The sequence below is a fragment of the Herpailurus yagouaroundi genome, unplaced genomic scaffold, assembly GCF_014898765.1.
Source record: "Herpailurus yagouaroundi ecotype Mexico unplaced genomic scaffold, PumYag 142, whole genome shotgun sequence".
NCBI lineage: Eukaryota > Metazoa > Chordata > Mammalia > Carnivora > Felidae > Herpailurus > Herpailurus yagouaroundi.
Genome location: NW_024412397.1, coordinates 800,947 through 822,230, shown reverse-complemented (window position 1 = coordinate 822,230; position 21,284 = coordinate 800,947). Strand labels below are relative to the sequence as shown.

Genomic DNA, 21,284 nt, shown 5'->3' with positions numbered 1-21,284 from the left:
AAAATTTTTTTTTTTTTCAAACGTTTATTTATTTTTGGGACACAGAGAGACAGAGCATGAACGGGCGAGGGGCAGAGAGAGAGGGAGACACAGAATCGGAAACAGGCTCCAGGCTCCGAGCCATCAGCCCGGAGCCCGACGCGGGGCTCGAACTCACGGACTGCGAGATCGTGACCTGGCTGAAGTCGGACGCTTAACCGACTGCGCCACCCAGGCGCCCCAAAAAAAAAAATGATTTTAAACCGTGTGTCTTTACTACCCTGAAATTTTACCCCCTACCTGTCTGTTTGGCTCCTTTACGAGATCCTAACATTTGGGGAAATAAAGCCCACCCACCCCCCGACCCCGTGAAGGAGACGGACTGGTGTCTGTCAGGGATTTCTTTACGACCAGCCCGTGGAGCGTGGCCGTCGTGCCCCGAACCAGCCGCCCGGCGGTAGTTCCTGCCAGCACAGCACAGGCGACTCGTGCTCTTGGCTGTGTTCCGGAACATGTGCCGTCCCAGATGACCCTTCACTTCCACGTTCTCCTGCCTTCCTGTCTCTGGCCACTCACGGCCTCCCCAGCACGCACTGGAGCAAACAGCCCCTCACCCTCAGTTGGCGGTTGTGCTGGAATCTTCCTGTAGTTAGAAGTGTGGGGGCCACCTAGGAAACCTCACCTTGAAAGGGATTCCCGTTCTGTGAGGGAGGGTGACGGTGGAACCCTGACACCCCAGATACGCTTTGGCGTGCACGGCGGCCTGCCCGGTGGCCTGGCCGCCACGGTTGTCCAGGTGAGGAGTTGGAGTGGGGGCGACCCGAGCATTCCAGCCTCGGAACCAGGGCTGCTGGGCCTCATCACGGCCTGTCCCCCTGCGATTTCACAGGGAACGCTCAGGCCCAGCGGTAACGCTCTGCTTGCTGGGCAGAACTGAGTGGGTGCACTCCTCCGGCCCGGGGTAAATGCTGGGCCTGTAGTGGGTGAGTACAACCGCAGGCCTGAAGGAAGGGGCGGGGGGGCACGGGAGGAGCCCGAGCCCCCCAGCTTGCGTATGACGGCCCTTCACCGAGCAGGGGGGCGGGGGGTGGGGGGGGGGTCCAGCGGACCACGTTCTAGCTGAGGACTGTTGTCAGGTGGCTTTTAAAGACAAACTGATTTTTTTTTTTTTCCCAGAAAACACTGTCATGAAAAACACTGTTCATAAATCAGCTTTAAAAATTACTCTTCTGTTTATGATTTTCACATTTTAATGCTAGATAATGAACCGTCAATAAGAATACTTCTGTTTTTGAGGAATGACCGTGTGCCAGGGGACTTTGGTCATTTCAGCGTTAGAACAGTTTGCAAGTCTGTTTTCCTCCTGACCCAGGGGTTGCTGGCAGAGCTGAGCTCAGTTCAGGTGCTCCAGTAGACGCACCAGCTGTCCTCGGTCACCCGTCTGGCTCTCATTTAGAAGGAGACCAGGGCCCCATCGGGGACGTGGCACTGGCGGGCGGGTGGGAGCTCTCGGGAGGCCCCGTGGCTCACAGCCCGCTCCGCGCCCAGGCTGGCACCTGTGTGGGTTTTAAAGCCCCCACCTCTGGGCACCCGAAGACACGACGAGCAACAAAAGAATGATCGGTAATGGATTTCATGCTGGAAAGCGAGACCCAGGGGCCCGGCCACACTGCCAGGTCGTCAGCCAGAGAGTGGCTGTTCCAGGGTCAATACTTGACACGGCCGCAACCCCAGGAAGGTTCCGGACAGCGTAGGTGTCGTGAACTGCCGCTGCCGGTGAGCTTCCTGACCGCCAGCCTGTCGCGTCCCTTCACGTGTAGCGCGCGGCCTCACGTCTCGCTGGTCTCCTCCAGGTGGCCCTGGTGCAGTGGACGGAGAGCGTCGGCCTCACGCTGGTCAGCAGAGACCTGGGCTCCGTGCAGCTGAGGACCCCCAGCGGCCAGATCCAGACCTACTGCATTCTGCAGATGTTCCCCTTCACGTCGGAGAGCAAGCGCATGGGGGTCATCGTCCGGGTAGGCGTCCGCTCGTGACCCAGGCTTTCGCTCCGCTCGGGGCTGTGCACGCCAGGCTGGTGACTCGGGGCGGTTCTCTGCCAGTGCTTCTGTTTGCTGCAGTTCTCTTTCTTTAAATAAAATCCAGACTAAGGATTTATACCGAGAAGTTAGCGAGGCTCTAACGGCAGTGATTTAAAGGGCAGAATAAGTCAAAGGTGTTAGCCGGTAACGTTCAAAATCCGCCACAGCTGTTGGGTTCTGTTTCCGACGGCAGTAGCACGCCAAGGGGCTCTGCTGGAGAATGAGTTATGACGATGAAGCCGCCGACCTACACCCCTGTTAGATGTTTCCAGCAAATTCCAAAAACATATCCTGGAAGCTGGCTGACCGAAGAAAGCGTATTCGATCGGGCAGTGAGAACTTGAGAGGGTTCACCTTCACCTTGCTGTCCGAGGCACGTGTTGCCAACAGGTTGCGTTTCAGCAGCCTCGGCACGGCCTGTCGAGATCTGCAGTTACGCTCTCAGTTCTCATTTGCCCCGACACCTAGGAGGGGAGGCTGATGCTGCCTGCACGGGAGGATATTTGAGTAGCTCAGGCCCAAGGAACACACTCGGGGCAATCGCCTCTTCCAGCGCGTTTCTAGCCAGGCAGCTGCCATCTGCAAGGCGCGGTGTGTCCTTAGCGTGCCTGTGCTCCCTCCCTGCGCAGGACGAGTCCACTGCGGAGATCACCTTCTACATGAAAGGGGCCGACGTGGCCATGTCCTCCATCGTGCAGTACAACGACTGGCTGGAGGAAGAGGTAAGCAGCCGGCTCACGCGTGCCGCCGTCACGGGGGGGGGATCGAGACAGCATGTTTGCGGCCAGACGCCGACAGGTTTCTGGACATGGAATTGGCTCTCCACCAGATTCTTTTTTTTTTTTTTTTTTAACGTTTTGTTTATTTTTGAGACAGAGACAGAGCATGAACTGGGGAGGGTCAGCGAGAGGGAGACACAGAATCGGAAACGGGCTCCAGGCTCCGAGCTGTCAGCACAGAGCCCGATGCGGGGCTTGAACTCACTGACCGTGAGATCATGACCTGAGCTGAAGTCAGCCGCTTAACCGACTGAGCCACCCAGGCGCCCCTCCACCAGATTCTTTTAAGCGATTCCAGTTCCTCTCAATTTCGTAAGGCAGAAAGGAGGGGGTGGTGCTTAACTGCAAATAGTTTACTTTCTGTATAAACAACTACTCGATTTGGTTTTTGTGGGGATGCAGGTAGATACGTTAGTGGGTCCTTACGAATAATATTTGTTCCCAGTAGTGAAAAAGTAGCGTTACTAATCATTCACTAAAAATTCTGAAATAACATTGTATTATATTACATATATTATATTTTCGTGTTTATTTTGTAACCTAAGTTATTTGCAAGATTTTAATTAGAATTTCAATCTCATTCTAATGTGTACATATGAATCACTTTAAAACCAGAAAATACTGGGGCACCTGGGAGGCTCAGTCCGTGGAGGGTCCAACTCTTGATCTAAGCTCAGGTCATGATCTCACGGTCGTGGGTTCTAGCCCCACTTCGGGCTCCGTGCAGGGCTTGGAGCCTGCTAGTTAATTAATAAATAAATAAAAATAAAATACGAATAAAATCAATTCTCCCTATAGAAAACAGGATTTATGTTTCGCCTCATGAGGTTATGTTATTGTTTATGTTTGTGTGTTAGTGAAAAAGTTGGATTTCAGAGTCCACGGAACCCTTGTGGGTGTCGGCACAGCCCTCTGTGGTGTTCCTGGGTCACACGCTGCTGCCCACACCCCACACCCCACACCCCGCGTCCGCGGCAGCATTGGCAATATGAATCAATAGCTCCTTCAGGCACTTGGATTTAATCAGGCCCATGAATAAATTAAATTCCCTGAAGACCTAGTAAAATGCCATAAAAATTACTTTTGGTCATAATGATGTGCCATTAATTATAAAATACTTGTTTAATTTATTTAGCTTTATGAGGTCAAATCAATAAATGTCTTGCAACAGACAGATAATGTCAGATTGTTTTCCACAAAGATAACTTTATTAAAAATCCTTTGTGCATTCAGTGCTCTACTTGACATTCCCTTCCTTTAGATAAATGTTTTGGTCCTCCACCCATGTCTTTGCAGTAATGCTCTTATAGTCTGACGGCCTTTACTTTATTTACAACAAAAACCAAAAAACACGCAGGTTGGGAGAGCCTGAGCATCGCTTCCCACGTTGGATTCTTGGCTGTAAACTTGTATTCTCCGCTTATTAAACAAAAGAAAAACAAGGCACCAACACTCTTTACTCACCACGTAACAGAAAGAGCCAATTTTGTCAGACCCGTGACGTCAGATTGTGCAGTGCGCACAGACCTAGAACAACCGCGCCCTGGACGGCGAAAGTGCTCGGGCACTTGGCCTCCTGCCCTCCACGCGCAGACGTGGAGCGAGGGTCAGAACTGGGGATCGGGGAAGGCGTGAATGAAGGGGTGCGGTGACCAGTGCCCTGCCGTCCCCAGAAGATGTGTGAGGCGGGGGCGCGGGAGCTGTGCCCACAGTCCGCTTCTCTGTGAGCATCAGACCTACTCAAGCGGCCAGATTAGAAAGGATTTCAGAAAGTCTGAATGGTTCATACTCCGCGTTTGCAGACTTGAGCATCTCAGCAGCAGTCTGGCAGGTGAGCTTTGTGAGACGTCAGCGCCCCACCCAGAGAGCGAGCGAGCGAGAACTGCGGTTATCTGGAAGCGCCAGCCTGTGCCCTGAAGGGACAGCGGAGGCTGAGGTCTGTGCGCACGGCCGGGCAGGGCAGAGCGCGTGCAGAGTCGCGTCTGGACTGTTGATCAGTGAGTGCGGGCACTTGTCCCTAGTGATGTGGGGTTTCCACTCACGGAAGGTCACACATTCCAAGTCATGGCTCCCTCAGCGGCCGTAACTGCCCGTCTGCGTGGCTTTGTGGCTGCACGCAGGGCTAGCGTCCGGGCTTTGGCACACACGCCAGGACGTCCCGAGCAGGGTCGCGGGGAGCTGTCGGTGTGCGGTCCCAGCATTGGATACCCAAGCTTACTAGTACCCGAGTTTCTTTATGAACCAAAAAGCAGCTGATTCATTTGTCTGGGATGCATTCGCCGAAATGCGTGACTACGGTGTCCGTTCTCATTTGCAAGTACACGTTGTGCACGTCGGGGATTCTGTCTGTGGCTGTTGTATGGCTGAAGTGTGGAGCCCTGCACCCCTTGGGCTTTGCTGTGGACACTTGAAGAGACCTGCCTGTCTCTGCGTGGCCCGGCAGCGAGTGAGCGGTCGCACACCCGGGCGCCACCTCTGCCGGGCCCCGGCCCACCGCACCTGCCCCACGAGGCTGTCCGTGCGGTCCCGGAGCCCCTGCTGGGGCCGGGAAACACTCCAGAGCAGGGTGAGCACGTGGCCCTGTGCCGTGTCGACCACGAGTGCCAGAAACAGGCTAAACATGCTGCAGGTTAAGCTTTAGAAAGATGCTCGGCCTTCGAAACAGTTCCTCAAAGTTCGAAACTTGAGAGCGTCAGCAAGAAAGAGGTGAAGGGCTGTCAAGCAGCAGGCCTTCGGAAGCCTGCGGCCTGGGGGAGCCTTGGCTGGTGGTAGTGTTCTTGATGTGTAGACAGCGTGGCCACAGAGAACGGTACAGCTTAGCGCTCAGGTTGTTTTTTACATTTCGTTTGCATCAACACACATCACTCCGAAGCGCTGCTGTTGACGCCCGAGCTTGGGCCTCTTGGGCGCTTGGGCCTCAGACTTCCTGTGCGTCTGTCCCAGTGGCCAAGGAGCCGGTGCCCCACTTGGCAGCGGCCTCCACGTCTTCTCCCGGACGCTCTTCCTCTCCCTGCTCCCCCTGCTGTCCACGCGGGGACCCCCTGGCGCCCACGTGCGCGCCAGGGACACTGCCCGGTTTTGCTCGGCTCAGAGTCCGAGGGCAGTGACCGGCGGGGGCCCCTCTCCCGCCTCCCACCCTGCCTGGTCCTCCAGGGGTGGGGCCTCTATTTGGGGCGAGACAGCTGCTCGCCCCACAGGCCGCCCCCTCCCTGCAGACCGTGGTCCCACCTTTCCAGGCAGCGTTTTGAGGATGTCAGTCGGTCTCCACGCCCCGTGGCAGCTTCACGGCCTGAGGGAGGGACGCGCGGTCACAGAAGGAAGCGGCACCCGCTCTGGGGGTACACGGCCGGGAAAGTGGCGTGGGCTCCTGCTCCGCCAGCGTGGCTGTGTGCGCGACCTCGGGCGTGGCTCCTTGGTGCCGGCTGGTGTGCACGGGCCGTGTCCCAGCTCCGGGCCCCGTCCCCCGGAGGAGCGCCAGGCGCGCCTCTGCAGGTACCGGGTCCGTTTCCAGCAGTGGGATTTGTGTCGAGGGCAGGTGCAGCTTACGGTGACAGGAGAGGCCTGTCACCAGCAGATAGGTGGGCGCGGATCAGGCTGTCCCTACACCCCGTCGTCAACTGAGGCTGCCCGGGTTTGCCTCCAACAGGAGAGGGTGTGTTTGGGTGGTCTCTGAGCAGGAGGACTGGACAGCTTCTCACACACCTGTTGAATGCATTTCCGTCTCTCAACAGGAGCGGGGGCCTGTGGCGTCTCTTCCGGCCCCTTTCCCTGCAGGTTGAGACTACGCCCCAGGGGCCTCGGGGTCTCCTCCCCGCCCCCCCCCCCGGCACCAGCGGCCTCCTGAGACCACCCCTCCTCCTCCCCGTCCTCCTCCCCCTGCACCTCCACATGAGGCCTTCCCGCTTCCCGCCCTGGCACCCTCACTTCCTGTGTGCAGACAGGTGTAGACTTTGGGAACATCATGCTCCTGACACCATCTTGGAAAGCCTGACTAGAGGTGGGAAGGTGTGGTTGTTGCCCGAGAGCGTCACCGTGACGGCAGCCCCGTCCGCCCACGGAGAGCAGGAGGGGCAGAGCCGCCCTCCCGACACGGCTGTGACACGGCTGTGACAGGAGGCTGTGTTTGCCAGGTGTCCAGGGGGACACAAGCCTGAGAAGCTGGGCGGCGTGGGGCGCACTGACGGACACGGGGACCGCGGGGCCCACGGGTGGTCCTTCCCGCGGAGCGGTGCCTGCGGATATGCCGGGGACCCGTTGCCCCCGCGGGCAGCCATCGGGGCCGCGTGTGACCCACGTCTCCTTTTCCAGTGCGGAAACATGGCCCGGGAAGGCCTGCGCACCCTCGTGGTGGCCAAGAGGGCGCTGACGGAGGAGCAGTACCAGGACTTCGAGGTGAGCCGACCCCCGCGGGCACCCACCCCGCGCAACCGCCCGCCGGACCGAGGCCGGCCCCCCTGACCGCACGGCCCCTGTCTCCTCAGAGCCGCTACAGTCAGGCCAAGCTGAGCATCCACGACAGGGCACTCAAGGTGGCAGCCGTGGTGGAGAGCCTGGAGCGCCAGATGGAGCTGTTGTGCCTCACGGGTGTGGAGGACCGGCTGCAGGCGGACGTGAGGCCCACCCTGGAGCTGCTGCGCAACGCGGGCATCAAGGTGCGGGCGCGGCCCGGGCCCGGGGGTCCCTCCTGGAAGCGCCCGCCGTGCCGCCGGGGTCGGGGACGCGGGACCCTTCCTCCCCCCCCCCAAAGTCGCCCCGGCCCCCCGCCTGCCTCCCGCCCCAGCCCACGGTTTGTCTCTCTCGCTAGCCGCCCGCCACCCTGCCCTTCCCTGCCCTTCCCTGCTCTTCCTTGCCCTGCTCTTCCCTCCCCCACCCCAGACCTTCCCTGCCCTACATCTACCCCACCAGACCCCCACCTCCACCCTTCCTTGCCCTTACCCTGCCCTACCCTGTCCTACCCCACCAGACCCTTCCCTTCCCCCATCCCTGTCCTTCCTGCCCTGCCTCTACCCTTCCCTACCCCACCCTACCCTTTCCTATCCCACCCTTCCATACCCTTCCCTTGCCCTGGATGTCCTGGCCCACCTGGGTCTCGGGCTCGCCCGTGGGGCAGCTTCGTCCCAGAGACTTTCGTGGCCCTGGGCATCCATCGGGTGTGAGCTCGGGACAACCCCGGCCTCGGAGACCTCGGGTCCCACCCAGATGGGGGTGCCCCCCCCTCGTGCCACCGAGCTTCCTGCTCACGACCTGATATGAAGGGCGAGGGCCACTCGGCACTGCCTCGTCTGTTCGTCGTGCTGTCGTGGGGGGGTCCCCGTAAGCCACACGACTCGAGGCTGCGTGGCGCTGCCTGGTGGCCCGCCCTGCCTTTTTCTTCCTGGTTTGTCCCCTTCGTACAGGGGAAATTGGCGCGTGGTGGCGTTGAGCGTTAGCTTTGAGAGAGGTTCTTTCTGATCCCACGTGTTCCCAGTGAAGCCCAAAGTTCGGTTACAGGATGGGAGAGAAGATTTATCCCGAGGCTGCCCTGAGGACCGGGCCTCGCGCTCAGTGGTGAAAATAATGCTCAGCTGGCGTTGGTAGGTAGCTAGTTGGAAGAGAACCAGTAGGTAGCTAGTTGGAGACGAGGAAGGCAGCTCCCGGGGTCCAGGTGGGAGACGAGAAGATACGTCCCTCCGTCCCAGACCTCGGCTGAGTCAGGAGGTACATCTGGCTTCGGAATTACGCGAGAGCAGTTCAGACCCCGGGCTCTTAACGTGATGGAAGCCTGACTGCTGTGCAGCAGACATTGGCGGGAAGAGCTGTGACCGCTTAGAAGCAGGGCCCCGCTGGTTTTGCTGAAGTTTTTCATAAACCTCCCCCAGTCTCGGTCGTACGTGCACGGTGGTCGGGGGGGCTGCCGTGGTGAGTGCGCCTCGGGTGTGGTGCGGGGGCGTTCACACTGATCGTTCTCTAAGCTCGTAAGGGTTTCTGCCCTTACACCCCCGTGTCAGGAAGGAGACCCTGCACCTCCGCATGGCATGAGGGTGTGATTTCGAGGCCACACGTGCCCCTGTGCTGCACGCGGGCTCACCAGCGGCCGGGGGTCCGGCCCAAATCATTCCCAGCTTTGTCTTAATGACGCGTCGATACATCGTAGTCTAGGTCCAGGCTCCGTGAAGGGAAGCGGTGTGGGAAGTAAATAAACCACTCGAGTCCCCAGATGCCGAGAAGACCCACAAGTCTCGTCACCGGGAGTCACACCTGAGAGAACTGGTGTGCCACGAGTTGTTTGCTCTTTCCAAAAATGCGTATGTGTACACGATACACAAAACACTTGAATTCAGATGTTAATGAGAAGTGTTTGCCTCTCTGTGACTAGGTGTGCAGACCATCCAGTTGCGTATTAGATGTCCCGGTTGTGTTCTCTTTATGGTCTAGGGATGCTTACGATACATAGCATGTGTTTATGTAATTCCTTTTTAACTTTATTTTGAGAGAGAGAGAGAGTGCACACACACACGAGTGGTGGAGGGGCAGACGGAGGAAGACAGAGAGAGAATCCAAGCAGGCTCCACACCTTCAGCGTGGAACCTGACACGGGGCTCGAGCTCACACACCGTGAGATCATGACCTGAGTGGGAGTCCAGAGTCAGATACTCAACCGATGGAGCCACCCAGGCACCCCATTTTTTTCAGTAAGAGTAGTAGTAGTTGACATTTTTTTAAGTTCATTAATCTTGAGAGACAGCGCACACACGCCAGTGGTGGAAGGGCAGAGAGAGATCAAGCCATCGGGGGAGGGGCAGAGCGAAGGAGAGAGAGAATCCCAAGCAGCCTCCGCGCTGTCGGCACAGAGCCTGACGCGGGGCTTGACCCCATGAACCGCAAGATCACGACCTGAGCGGAAGTCAGGAGTCGGATGTGTAACTGACTGAGCCACCCAGGCGCCCCTCAGGTGTTTTATTTGATACAATTTTTGGCTTAACTATTGCCCATTTAAAATCCATGCGGAACCTCAGTTTCCAGTGGAAAAACCAGCAAGTTGAGCAAGGATCTCCAGGGGGCTCCTCACCGTGCAAGCCCTGCTTGTTTGCACACCGGCTGTGTGAGCTCTGCCCTTGGGTGTGTCCAGGTGCCCTTGTTAGCCTCAGTCCTGACCTGCCTCAACCCCCGGCATTCCCGTGCCTCCAGGTCTCGGCTGCCACGTCTAACGTCACTTTGCTCCTACTCGTTTTAGATAAGTCGACAGACTCTTCATACGGTGGTGACACGTATGACAAGCAGCAGTTACCATCGTAGCCACTCTTCAGTGTGTAGCTCATGTCACTGAGTACGTGCCCACTGTCGTGCGCCCGTCCCCACCAGCTGTCTTCGGAGCTCGTAAATCTGAGGCTCAGTCCCCATTAAACGCTAACCTCCCCCCCCGCCCCAGCCCTGGTGTCCACCCTCTGCATTCTGTCTCTGGATGCAACAACGCCAGGGACCTCCTACAAGTGGGATCACACAGCGCTTGCCCTTCTGTGACGGGCGCGTTTCACTGAGCGTAGTGTCCTCGGCCGTCCGTCTTGTTGCGTCTGGCGGAATCTCCTTCCTTCCTAAGACCGACCGCTTTTCTGTGGTGTATGTGCCACGTTTTGCTTATCCGTCCACCCGTCCGTGACACTGGACAGCTTCTGCGCTGTGGCCGGTGCGCGTGGTGACGCTGTGCACCTGCGCGTGCAGGCGTCTGTGTATGAATAGGTACTTGCAAGAGACACAGGTGTGGTAGTGTGGAAGCTCACCACCGTCACTGGTCTCCTAGATATGGATGCTGACAGGCGACAAGCTCGAGACCGCCACCTGCATTGCCAAGAGCTCGCATTTGGTGTCCAGAACCCAAGACATTCACATTTTCAGACCAGTGAGTATTTGTCTGAAAGCACTTTGGTTTACCTGTTGGTTTTGTGAGGATGTACGTGCAAGTGTGTGTTAATTCCTGAACCTCCACCGAGAGAGAAATACCGTCATGTTTTACTCCCATCTATAAAAAGGTTGAAAACGGTTTCTGTCAGCCACCTACCGCATAATGAAAAAGCGACGTTTTAATGGAGAGAAAGGGCTAAATTCACACGTACTTTCCCGTTGTCCTAGGAGGTTCATTTATTCACCAAGTTTCTATTTTAACACCGATGCATTCATTTCCTGTTCAGTTTACAAGCTGTGTGTTGGTAAAGATTACATTTTTGTATTAGTTACACCCTAGTAGGAATGCACCTTTAATCTACCACAATTTTCAAATGAAATGCCGTTCCTTAATTAATTCAAAGAAAATGAATAAGATGGTCCAAAGTTTGTGTTTCCTGTATGTATTAGTTATGACTGTTTGTAATTCAAACAAAAATGAAATTTCCCGGCTCCGGACTGCCGCTGCAAGACCGGACCGCGTCTTAAGTCACGTGTCCACAGAGGTCGCTGTGATTCATACACACGGGCTGTTTGTCCCTCCGACTTGGATAATACTGTAACGTGGGTGCCTTTCTCTCTTTTGTGGAGGTGACCAATCGGGGAGAGGCCCACTTGGAGCTTAACGCCTTCCGGAGGAAGCACGACTGTGCTCTGGTCATATCTGGGGACTCCCTGGAGGTGAGGCTGCTCTCTGACCAAGCACAGGTCTGTCCATCTGCCCATCCGGCCACTCTCTGACCCGGCTCGTGTCTGCTCCCCCGCTGCGGACCAAGGGCTTCCTGGGTGTCACCTGTGATGTTGTTGAAGCTGCTTTTCTGGTAGCAGCACTTGTGCGACCCTGGTGAGCACCTGTGGCCTGAACACGGGATAACTTGTTCCTTCGTGTTTTAGAGGTTGATCCATTTCTGACTTACAGTCCTCTCGAGGCGCTAGGCCTCATTCTCGCGGTTAATAGCACAGCCGCCTCGGAGCCTCCAGTGTGGCGCCGACAGTCTGGACCTAGAGGTACCCAGACCGGCATTTCCAGGACTGCGCCCCGGGTCACAGGAACAGGAGACGGGCTTGCGGCCCCACAGGAGGGGCTGGCACGGCTGTTCCTTCCCGAACCACACTCACCCTGAGGCCGGAGCCCGGGGCCCGTGCCCCGAGTCCCCGGCCTCTTTCCTGGTTCCCATGCCCGGGGGCTAAACCCAGCCTCTGCCAGGGCCGGACGCCAGGGGTTCTGTGTGTCTGGCCGTGTGCGGGCACCTTCCTGACGCTCCGCCCCGGGCATCCGGCGGGGCAGCTGCTGCGGGCCCCGAATCCGCGGACGGGCGGGGCGGCCGTGACCCGGGGAGGAGGACGCGGGGTGCGCCCGGCACCCGTCCGCGCGGTGCTCTGCGCCTCGGTGCTGACGCCGCTGTGTCGCAGGTGTGCCTCAAGTACTACGAGCACGAGCTGGCAGAGCTGGCCTGCCAGTGTCCCGCCGTGGTGTGCTGCCGCTGCTCGCCCACCCAGAAGGCCCGCATCGCGAAGCTGCTGCAGCACCACACGGGGAAGCGCACGTGTGCCGTCGGTGAGCCTGCCGCCCTGCCGGGCCCGGCCCCCCCCCCCCCGCCCCCGGGAGCTGGTCCCGTGTCTCCGGGCTTCCGTGCCACCTCCCGCTCCTGTGCCCGCAGGTGATGGGGGAAATGACGTGAGCATGATCCAGGCGGCCGACTGCGGGATCGGGATCGAAGGGAAGGTACGTGTGCCCCTTGGTCCCCGCGGCCGGCCCCGAGCGACCCCTTCGGTGGTGCGGGGAGAGAGCGGAGCCCGCCAGCGCCGGGCCCCTCCCGCGTCCCCCAGGAGGTGTGCGGGACCAGCCGCCTGCAGCCCCTCCTGCGTCCCCGCGTCCCCCAGGAGATGTGTGGGAACAGCCGCCTGCAGCCCCTCCCACATCCCGTGTCCCCGCGTCCCCGCGTTCCCCAGGAGGTGTGCGGGACCAGCCGCCTGCAGCCCCTTCCGCGCCGGGCTCCACGTGTGCCACCAGCGAAACTTTCCTGCCGCCCCGCACCCCGTCTCCCCTCACCTTGGCGCAGGCCTGTGGCGGGGGGTTCATCTGGTGTGGGAATGAGCCCGGTGCGTGTCTCGCTTTGCCCGACAGCTGTGCGTCAGGTGGCGCCGTTTAGAGTCCCGCCCCCGCACAGCTCTGTGGTGTGGCCTGCGGCTGCTTAGGGACCCCGGAGCCGCCGTGCGGGCCTGATTCCCGCAGGGCCCACGGGCTCCCGGGTCCCGGCCAGCGGTGGGTGCGCCTGTCCCCTGCGGGGCCACAGGGACAGGCCTCGGTGCTCGGGCGGCAGACGCGGAGAGGCGCTGGGTCCGAGCGGCACCCCTGCTCGTTTCAGGAGGGCAGGCAGGCCTCCCTGGCAGCGGACTTCTCCGTCACGCAGTTCCGCCACATCGGCCGGCTGCTGATGGTCCACGGGCGGAGCAGCTACAAGCGGTCGGCGGCACTGGGCCAGTTCGTCATGCACCGGGGCCTCATCATCTCCACCATGCAGGTAGCGGGACCGCTGCGGGCGCGGCCGTGTGCAGCCGGTGCAGCGCGGAGGGCCGGTGGGGCTGACGGCTGCTCTCCTCCGCTCCCCTCCCCTCCCCTCCCCTCCCCTTCCCTCCCCTCCCCTCTCGGCAGGCCGTGTTCTCCTCTGTCTTCTACTTCGCATCCGTCCCTCTGTACCAAGGATTCCTCATGGTGGGGTGAGTGAGCCACGCGCAGCGCCGTCTGGGTGACTCCGCGCACGGTCGGCGTCAGGAGCTCGGACCCCCTTGCGATCTGAGCAGGGCGTCTGTTTCCCGGCGGGCGTCCGGGGCGCGGTGAGGCGGGTGGGCGACCGTGGACCCCCCTCACGGGCTGGAACACAGGTGGACGTGCCGGGGACGTGGCCGGTGACGGCCCCACAGCAGACGCCCCGGGCCGGGAGCCGGCGCCACACCAGACCCCGGGAGAGTCTCCCCGCTAGCCACCACGTCTCTCCAGATCCCCCACGGCAGCAACTGCTGCCAGTTCTGCCCGTCGAGCCTGGAAAGCGGGAGTTTTCTGTTACAGTGAATGAAATGGAGCTTCTCTTCCCCTCGTGCTTCAGAGTTACGCCAGGAAATAAAACCGGCAGGACCGTCGGCGTGGCGGTGAGGTCCAGGTTGTGCCTCCCGGCACCGCCCCCCCCCCTGCTCCCGCGGAGCCCGGCACACGCTGCCCTGCGCCGCCCGTGTGGTCGCTCCCTGGGCTCCATCCACACAGCATCCCTGCGGCGCAGGCATCAGCGGCTCCCCCCTGTCACGGGCAAGGAAGGACACACCCAGGGACCGGGGAACGTGACAGGGGCAACAGCTCGTAGGGGCAGAGCCGGGGCCTCACACAGCCCGACCTGTCTCCTGCGGTGTTTAGCGGCTTTCCGGGGCAGCAGAGAACGAGCCCGTGAGCGGCTCCAGCCCTTGGGGTTGGGGTTGTTTTGAGTACATTTCATTGACACGTGCCCAAATGCCAAGGTTCCGGGTGATCCGAGAACCGGGAGCACCAGGCCGGCCCCCTCAGGCTCCCCTGGACACTGATGTCCGGAAGTCCCCAGCGTCATCCCAGCGCGAGGCCAACGGCAGCTGCTTGCTGCCCCCCCAAAGCTGCACCCGCCGGGGAGGCGGACAGCAGGCAGACCTGAGCACCGCTCCAGGGGCCCGGGCGGGGTCTCGTGTGTCCTCAGTGCGGCTGCGGGGCCCTCCCACCTGTGGTTGCCTCGGCCTGGGGCCTGGGTCCTCCTGCAGTCACAGGGCCAGCTGTGCAACCCAGCCTCACTCCTGATGGCCCAGGCCCGGGGACGGTGACCAGTGCTGGCGCCCAGAGCAGCACACAAACGGGCAGACCCTGAAGGTGCAAAAGGTTTCAGCGCTGTTTCACGTTTTCCATTGCCTTGGCCTCTGCGACACGCGTCCCATGACTTGCTGTCGGAGCACGGGGTCTGCACACGACGTTGTGACAGCCGGACCGTTTCTGTGGAGGCCAAAGAAAACAGTTCCCACTTTCTTTCCTGCTGTCAAACTGTGGACTTGAAACGCGAAAAGGAGAATTTAAGGGACAGCGGCGATCCCTTCCTAAATGACACTTGCCCAAGTTAGCGAAAGCACAGCTGTAGGCCTGTCTGCTTTGATGCGTCCCACCACAGCCTGAGCCCTCGTCAGCAGAAGCTGGCACTTCTGTTGGCTCTTACTCAGAGGTAGTTTCTCTGCAGTCCACGAGAGGCATCCAGAATTTTCTCGAGCCTCAGTGGGCTGAGTCTGTTGGCAGTGGAGGAGAGATGCTTTTGTGTTAAGCTTCTTGAAGAGTAAACAGCGAAGTCAGTTTTGCCCTCACCTAGAAAACAACAGTCAGAAGTGGATGTGAAGGAAGCTGATTTTTATCAAACTCTAACAAGGCTAAAGTAACGTCCTCAGATCAGAAACCCAGCTACAGAAGCTGCAGGGCAGTTGGTACAATTCAGCTCCGAATATTTCCTGGCATTGCCCCACTTTCCTCTTGTCGGCTTGGCAGGGGCACCCATGAGGTCCGTGTGTCTGAGGCGAGGCAGCTGGGCGGCCGTGGGCGCCCCCCCCTTCCCCTCCCCCCTCACAGGTCCTGGAAGAAGTCGCGCCCGCCCCTCCAGAAAGCACGCCTCAGCACAGTTCCCCGGGAGCGCGGTGTTCCCAGCCCCTCTGAGAGGCTCACGCGCTCACCAGCAAGTGGAAGTCTCGGCGAGACACCTGGTGGAGAACCCATCCCACGTTGCCCGGCCTGCCGGCGTCTCCTGCTCCGAGCAACATCCTTAGGGCCAGGCCGGCCTTGGTCAGTGGGTCCCTCGTGTGACGGCAGCTGCCGCTCACAAGACCTGGGGGCCCTGTGTCTGCAGGCACTGTGGGGGGGAGCAGCTGTGCCCCCGTCAGCTCCTAAATCCTAAGGGGATGGGAATTGTTCCCAGAAGGTTGACAAAAGTAACTAGAAATTTGGAGGAAAGGTAGGGCCTTAACCCAGTTTAATTTAACCCAGAAGTTAGGGGTTCGATCTGTAGGTAGCTCCTATGACCCCGCTGACCTCTGAGAGCACAGGACGGTGGGCAGTAGCCGGAAACACCCTCCCTGAGAAGGTTCCTCCCCCACAGCCCCGCCGTGACCCTGGGACCCGCGCCGGCAGCTAGGCGAGGTGGCTGGGGTCACTCGCTGTGGTGCTCGGCCACTGGCCGACCTCCCAACTTGAACGCTTTGTCACGGATGAAAATGTGAAACCCGGTCCTGTTTCGGGAAAGTCAGAGGTACTTTTCTTCATCCTTCTGCTAAGCGTAACCAGAATCTCACAAACATCGTACACAGGACACGCGTGTGGAGACGTGAGAGGGAAGAGGAGGGCCTGGGGCAGCACCACCTGAGCCCCGGGGTCCTGCCGTCCGTGTGTGGGCCCCCCCCCCCCCCCCGGGACGGACGAGCTGGCAGCTGGAGATGGCCCTGGTCCCAGGGATGAGGACCCGCAGGAGCCTGTGCTGCGGCCGAGGGACAGGAGGGGGCAGCCGGCCGGACAGGGAGGGTCCCTGCAGCAGCCCCCATGCCCCGTCACTACCTCCCTGGAAGGCACGGTAACAAGCAGTCCTTGGCGGCATCCAGGGCGGGCGGGGGTGGCACAGCTCCAGGAGACCCAGGCCGCACGGCACCCGAGCGTCCGGGTTTCAGGAGAAAATCACTCGCCACACCAGGAACCAGGAAGGTTTCCGAGTGAGTCAGAGAGAATGGATGCCAGCCCCGAGGAGCCCGGGTTAGGTGTGTCTGACGAAGGCGTGAAGCGGCTGTGCAAAAATACCGTAACGAGTGACGGGAGCGTTAGAACCAACAGAAAGACAAGACTCGGCCAAGACGTAGAAAAAGTGAAGCAGAACCAAATGGAAACGGACCAGAGCGCAGGGCCCACCGCCGGTCGGGACGAACGGCCCAGAGACCCGAGGCCTCCAGGACTCTGGCCTTGTGCCCCTGGAGCCCCGGAGGGAGGGAGGACAGAGGGCAGGGCTGAGGAGACAGAAAGGATGGCTGACAGCTCCCCACACATGGTCCATCCAGGGACATCCACACCAGGATGCTTCAGCCTGAGACTTCAGAAGACAAACTCCCGGGCAGCGGAGAGCTGGGGGGCGCGGCCGAGGACAGCGGGTTCTCTGCAGAACCCGGTGGGAGGGACGGTGTCCGGACACACAGCCGCCCAGCGACACTGCTCCCAGGGGAGAGGGCGCACGGGCAGGGCCAGCAAGTGTGTTTGAGAAACGAAAGCTTCCGCTACCGAATCCCCCAGCAGTTAACGCTCCTGGGCTTACGACCCCAGGCGGCTCCTTTCAGAAACAAGCGCCAGCTTGGTTCGACACGAAGACCCGTGCAGTGAGTATTCGTAGCGCTTCCATTTGTGGCAGCCGGAAACGGGGAATGACCCCACTGCCCTCCGTGATCGACGGGGCCGCAGAGGCAGGCACCCCCACCGGGCACACGGGGTGCCCGCGGCTGCAGTGGTGCCTGGAACAGCCTCCTGGGGGTCGGGCCGAGTGCGAGGCACGAGTGTGGCCTTGCGATGACAAAACTGTAGGGTGGGGGGCAGGTTAGCGGATGAGCGGGGGCAGGGGGGTGTGGGAGGGAGGGGCGTCAGGGGCCCCGCTGCCGCCGGTGGAGGTTCTGACCGCCGGCGCCCACACGACACCCGGGGCCGCGAGACGGGGCTGCCACCGCCGGGCAAGCTGGGTGAAGCGCACGGGGGTTCTCTGTGATTTCCTACAACTGCCTGTGGGTCTGCAGAGACCTCAGAATACAAAGTGTAAGAAAGAAAAAAGTGTACCTGTGTGAGCATTCGTTCCTTACAGGCTGTGTTATTTGGGGTGAGCATTAAGTCCCAGGAAGAAGCCGAGCCTGGTTTTACTGTTCGGGATTTGGGGCGCCAGCCCCTGACCGCACAGCTGTGTCGACAGGGGTGCGCATTCCTCGCGCTAACCTGACTCCCTGTGGGTTTTAGGTATGCGACCATATACACCATGTTCCCGGTGTTCTCGCTGGTGCTGGACCAAGACGTGAAGCCGGAGACGGCGATGCTGTACCCGGAGCTGTACAAGGACCTCACCAAGGTACCCGCCCGCGGCCGCGCCTCCCGGGACCAGCACGCCCGCTCCTGGTGTTCCAGCTGAGCACCTGCTGTGAGGACGTGTGCCAGCCGTGACGCGTTTCCAGGCAGGCTCTAAACAGTGTCTTCTCCATTCTTCCGCATGGTTTTCACTTTTCCTAGTTGTTAACATTTTCCTTTTGACTTACACGTCAGAAAGGGAAAACCGTTTTCTCAGATGTTTGCAGTCAAGCTCTGTCGTGGTGCGTACGAACGGTTACAATCGCAAAGAGGCTCTGAAGCGCTGGGGGGACTTTGGGCAGCTCGGCAGATGGACCCGGGTCACCCAGTGGCCGGTGCGCCCTTGTTGCCTGTTCCTGCGGGAAGGACGCTTACTGGCAGGACTGACTTCCCGTCCACTCGCTGCCGCGTCCCAACACTGTGCACGTCAGAGTCCCGTCCGAGATGCGACAGCCAGTGTGTCCCTGTCCCCAGGACCCAGGGCTGCGGTCACAAGGATGCTGCGGAGGAAAAGTCCACCCCCAGAAAACACCACTTCCTGAAAGCGTGTAGTACATACATTTATTTGGCCCCAAACCGCGCTCTGTTCAGGTCGAAGTATTCCCGAACGAAGCTTCGGTGTGTCGTGTTTTTTTATGAGACCATGTTTTCATAACGTGGAAAACAGGAACAGCCCCCAGCTCTCCAGGCACAAGTTACAGTGACCTTGGAGTTTTGCAGAAGGCTAGTCTCCTGAAGGAACACTGAGAACAAAGCCCACTAACCCCCAATTAAATCCAGGTTTACAATTGCCAACCTGAAATCACCAAGTCAGATCTTTAAGACTACAGCCGTGCGGAGAAGGAATTTGCTGGTGTTAGCACAGACTCCGTTCAGCTGACGGCTGACCCCTCGGAGAGCGCTGGCCCCTTAATGTTAATTAAAGGACATCAATCTTTGGGCTTGGTGGGTTTCTTATGGAGTTGGAGCAAAGCAGATTTAAAGTTCCTTGGAAAAAAATACAGAGTGCTCACGTTACTTTCATAGGACAGAAATAAAGCTAGTGCATCAGTGTCGTGTAAAATAAAATATCAGTCATTATATTCAAGAACATTTAATTTGATAATAAAATGCAAATGTAAAATATATACATCAAGCACTAGTATCTTGATGGCAATATTATTGTGAATTACAAGGAAAACTTTGGTTTAATATTCTAAAACGGCAAAACCGTTGTCATTCAGTAAAGCGGTACAGGATCAAAGATCCAAAAACTACAGGAAGCTTTTGTGAGTAATTAGAATTTTAGTAGATCGTGTGTTTCCTTATTTTCATAAACTCCAGAAACGTTTACTTAAATGCCGCCTCACACGCCTGAGGCGGAAGCAAGCTTTTCATGTAAGAACGAAACTCCGGGCAGTTGGTGGTCCAGCCGCCCACGGCCATTACAGGTGGGCCCGGGGGCGTGGCCAGACCATGAAGGACTCAGAGAGTGAGGTCATTACCAGCTGGACGGGGTCGCTCACGGTTGTTCAAGATGTCAAATGCGGATGCCCTAAGTTAACCTAGTAACCAGAATATGTTTACAGGGTCACAGGTGGCCCACAAATCCGTAAACTCCCCATTAGCTGATGCGTTTAAACACAAGGGGACTCAGGAAACGGTGTTTGGTTCTCACTGAGTTGGATCTCGTTAAGGTACTAGCTTTTCATTTTTGTTAAGGTGACCAGTTTAGAATATTTCGGAACCCTAAAGTCTGGACATCGTTCCTACGTTATTTTGGCAGGAATTCAGCCACTTATCTTCCCGAAGCATCTTTTCCCTGAGATCTAAAATCTGTTCCTTTTGTGTTTATGGTAGATCTTTGTAAATCTGAGAGCCTTCAAATCCTTTGAAAATGAGGTAGCCTTAAAGTACGCAACCACCTAACTTGATAACAGTTGAGTCGTGTTTTCTTACTGAAGCCAGGGAGATGTCTTGAAGCTTCACGTTGCTTCGTAACACTTTGTGGATGACTCAGGAGGCCGGTGGGCCGGCCGGCCGTGGGCAGGCGTGGAGTCACGGCCACTGGAGGTAGCCGGCTGGGCTCGCAAAGACACACGAAGCCATCACTGGTCCCAGGAAGCCACGTGCAGTCGGGAGAGAAAACAGAAACTCAGATTAAGTTAAACGACACGCAGCACAGGACGGCAGCGCGAAACGAGCCGCAGACGGGTGTGAGCCGTCGTCTGCCGCGCTACATGTCCAGCCCGTTTTGAGCCCAAGGTCACGATAAATTTCTCTAATACTTTCAGAGGAAATCGAGGGAAGCAGAGTACGGATCCCTTGCAAAACAGACAGGAAATCCTATGCTTGAAAAGAAAATGCCCTGTTTTTCATACTTCCTTGATAACCAGTCTTTTTATCCCGGGAGTGTGCAGGATAAAGCGTTCGCCCCTGACTGACTTATCCTAACGGGGTCAGCCAGCCTGAATATAAATGTCCGTCCTGCTCTGCCTGCAGAGCCTAAGCACTACCTGGAGTCGGTACCTGTCCAGTAATTGTTCGTGTCAACGACGGGGTGAAGGACTCCCAACGAAGAGGCCGCCTTCCCTTCTCCTTCCTAAATCCGTATTCTGTTCCTGGCGCAAAGTGCGGTTAATGTTTTGGTGTTCCTCTTTTAAAGGCCAGACTCCGCTCTGAACGCCCACACTTTACTCAAGAGGAGCAGCCACTTGCACTGTCCTGGGCGCGGCCGGTGCGTCAGGGGCCCTGCGCACTCCTCCCTCTCCCAACTCTGCAGACGGCTTGATTTATCAACCAGACGGTCTGTGGCCTCGTAGGAAAGGCCATGCGAGCCGAGATCAGGGGTCAGGACTAGTAAGGTGACCCAGGCTCAGCTCAGCCAACCCCCATGGTCCTAAAATATCTCAGACCTGTAGCTGTGAATTCTGAGTCCCAACACATTGTTCTGTGTATTCATGATAAATAACCTGCTAACCGTGGAGGCATCTGGGTTATGGCTGCACTAATTGTCAAGGTATGAAGTCGGTAATACCATACAGTCCTTCATAAACAACCTTGACACCGTTAGACGCTCAACTATTAGGATTACTTCACTATTTTCTTACTTTCTGTTGAATATTCTCAAGATGGCTTTAGCTCTGAAATGTATGTATTCTTCCATAATTTAGAAATAATAGTGATAAGGCAAGAAAAGGAAACTAAAGACAGAAATCAGGGAGGATCCTTTTGCAGATGAAGTAATCATCTCTGGAAAATCCCGAAGCATCCCCAAAACCCTTCTAGACTAGTAAGGTTAGTTACCTAGTAGTAACTAACTACTAGTTACTAGTAGTTAGTTAACTAATAGTAGAAAAATATATTTAATAAGAAAGAAAAAATATATTTAAAATAGATTTTAAAATATTTAAAAATCTATTT

The 21,284-nt window shown here is 57.9% G+C and overlaps 1 protein-coding gene across 8 annotated transcripts in view; it reads left to right on the top strand.

Moving 5' to 3' along the window:
- ATP9B (ATPase phospholipid transporting 9B (putative)) overlaps nucleotides 1-21,284 on the top strand; it is a 259,429-nt gene that overhangs the window by 226,881 nt on the left and 11,264 nt on the right. For 7 of the 8 annotated variants that reach the window (XM_040478534.1, XM_040478532.1, XM_040478531.1 and 4 more), the window contains 11 exons: nucleotides 1,833-1,994; nucleotides 2,687-2,779; nucleotides 7,145-7,228; nucleotides 7,318-7,488; nucleotides 10,614-10,712; nucleotides 11,345-11,434; nucleotides 12,167-12,311; nucleotides 12,415-12,479; nucleotides 13,123-13,278; nucleotides 13,410-13,474; nucleotides 17,778-17,886. In XM_040478534.1, the coding sequence (XP_040334468.1) occupies nucleotides 1,833-1,994; nucleotides 2,687-2,779; nucleotides 7,145-7,228; nucleotides 7,318-7,488; nucleotides 10,614-10,712; nucleotides 11,345-11,434; nucleotides 12,167-12,311; nucleotides 12,415-12,479; nucleotides 13,123-13,278; nucleotides 13,410-13,474; nucleotides 17,778-17,886 (1,239 nt within the window). The remainder of the gene's footprint in view (nucleotides 1-1,832; nucleotides 1,995-2,686; nucleotides 2,780-7,144; nucleotides 7,229-7,317; nucleotides 7,489-10,613; nucleotides 10,713-11,344; nucleotides 11,435-12,166; nucleotides 12,312-12,414; nucleotides 12,480-13,122; nucleotides 13,279-13,409; nucleotides 13,475-17,777; nucleotides 17,887-21,284) is intronic. The other variant, XM_040478535.1, reaches the window with a different exon arrangement.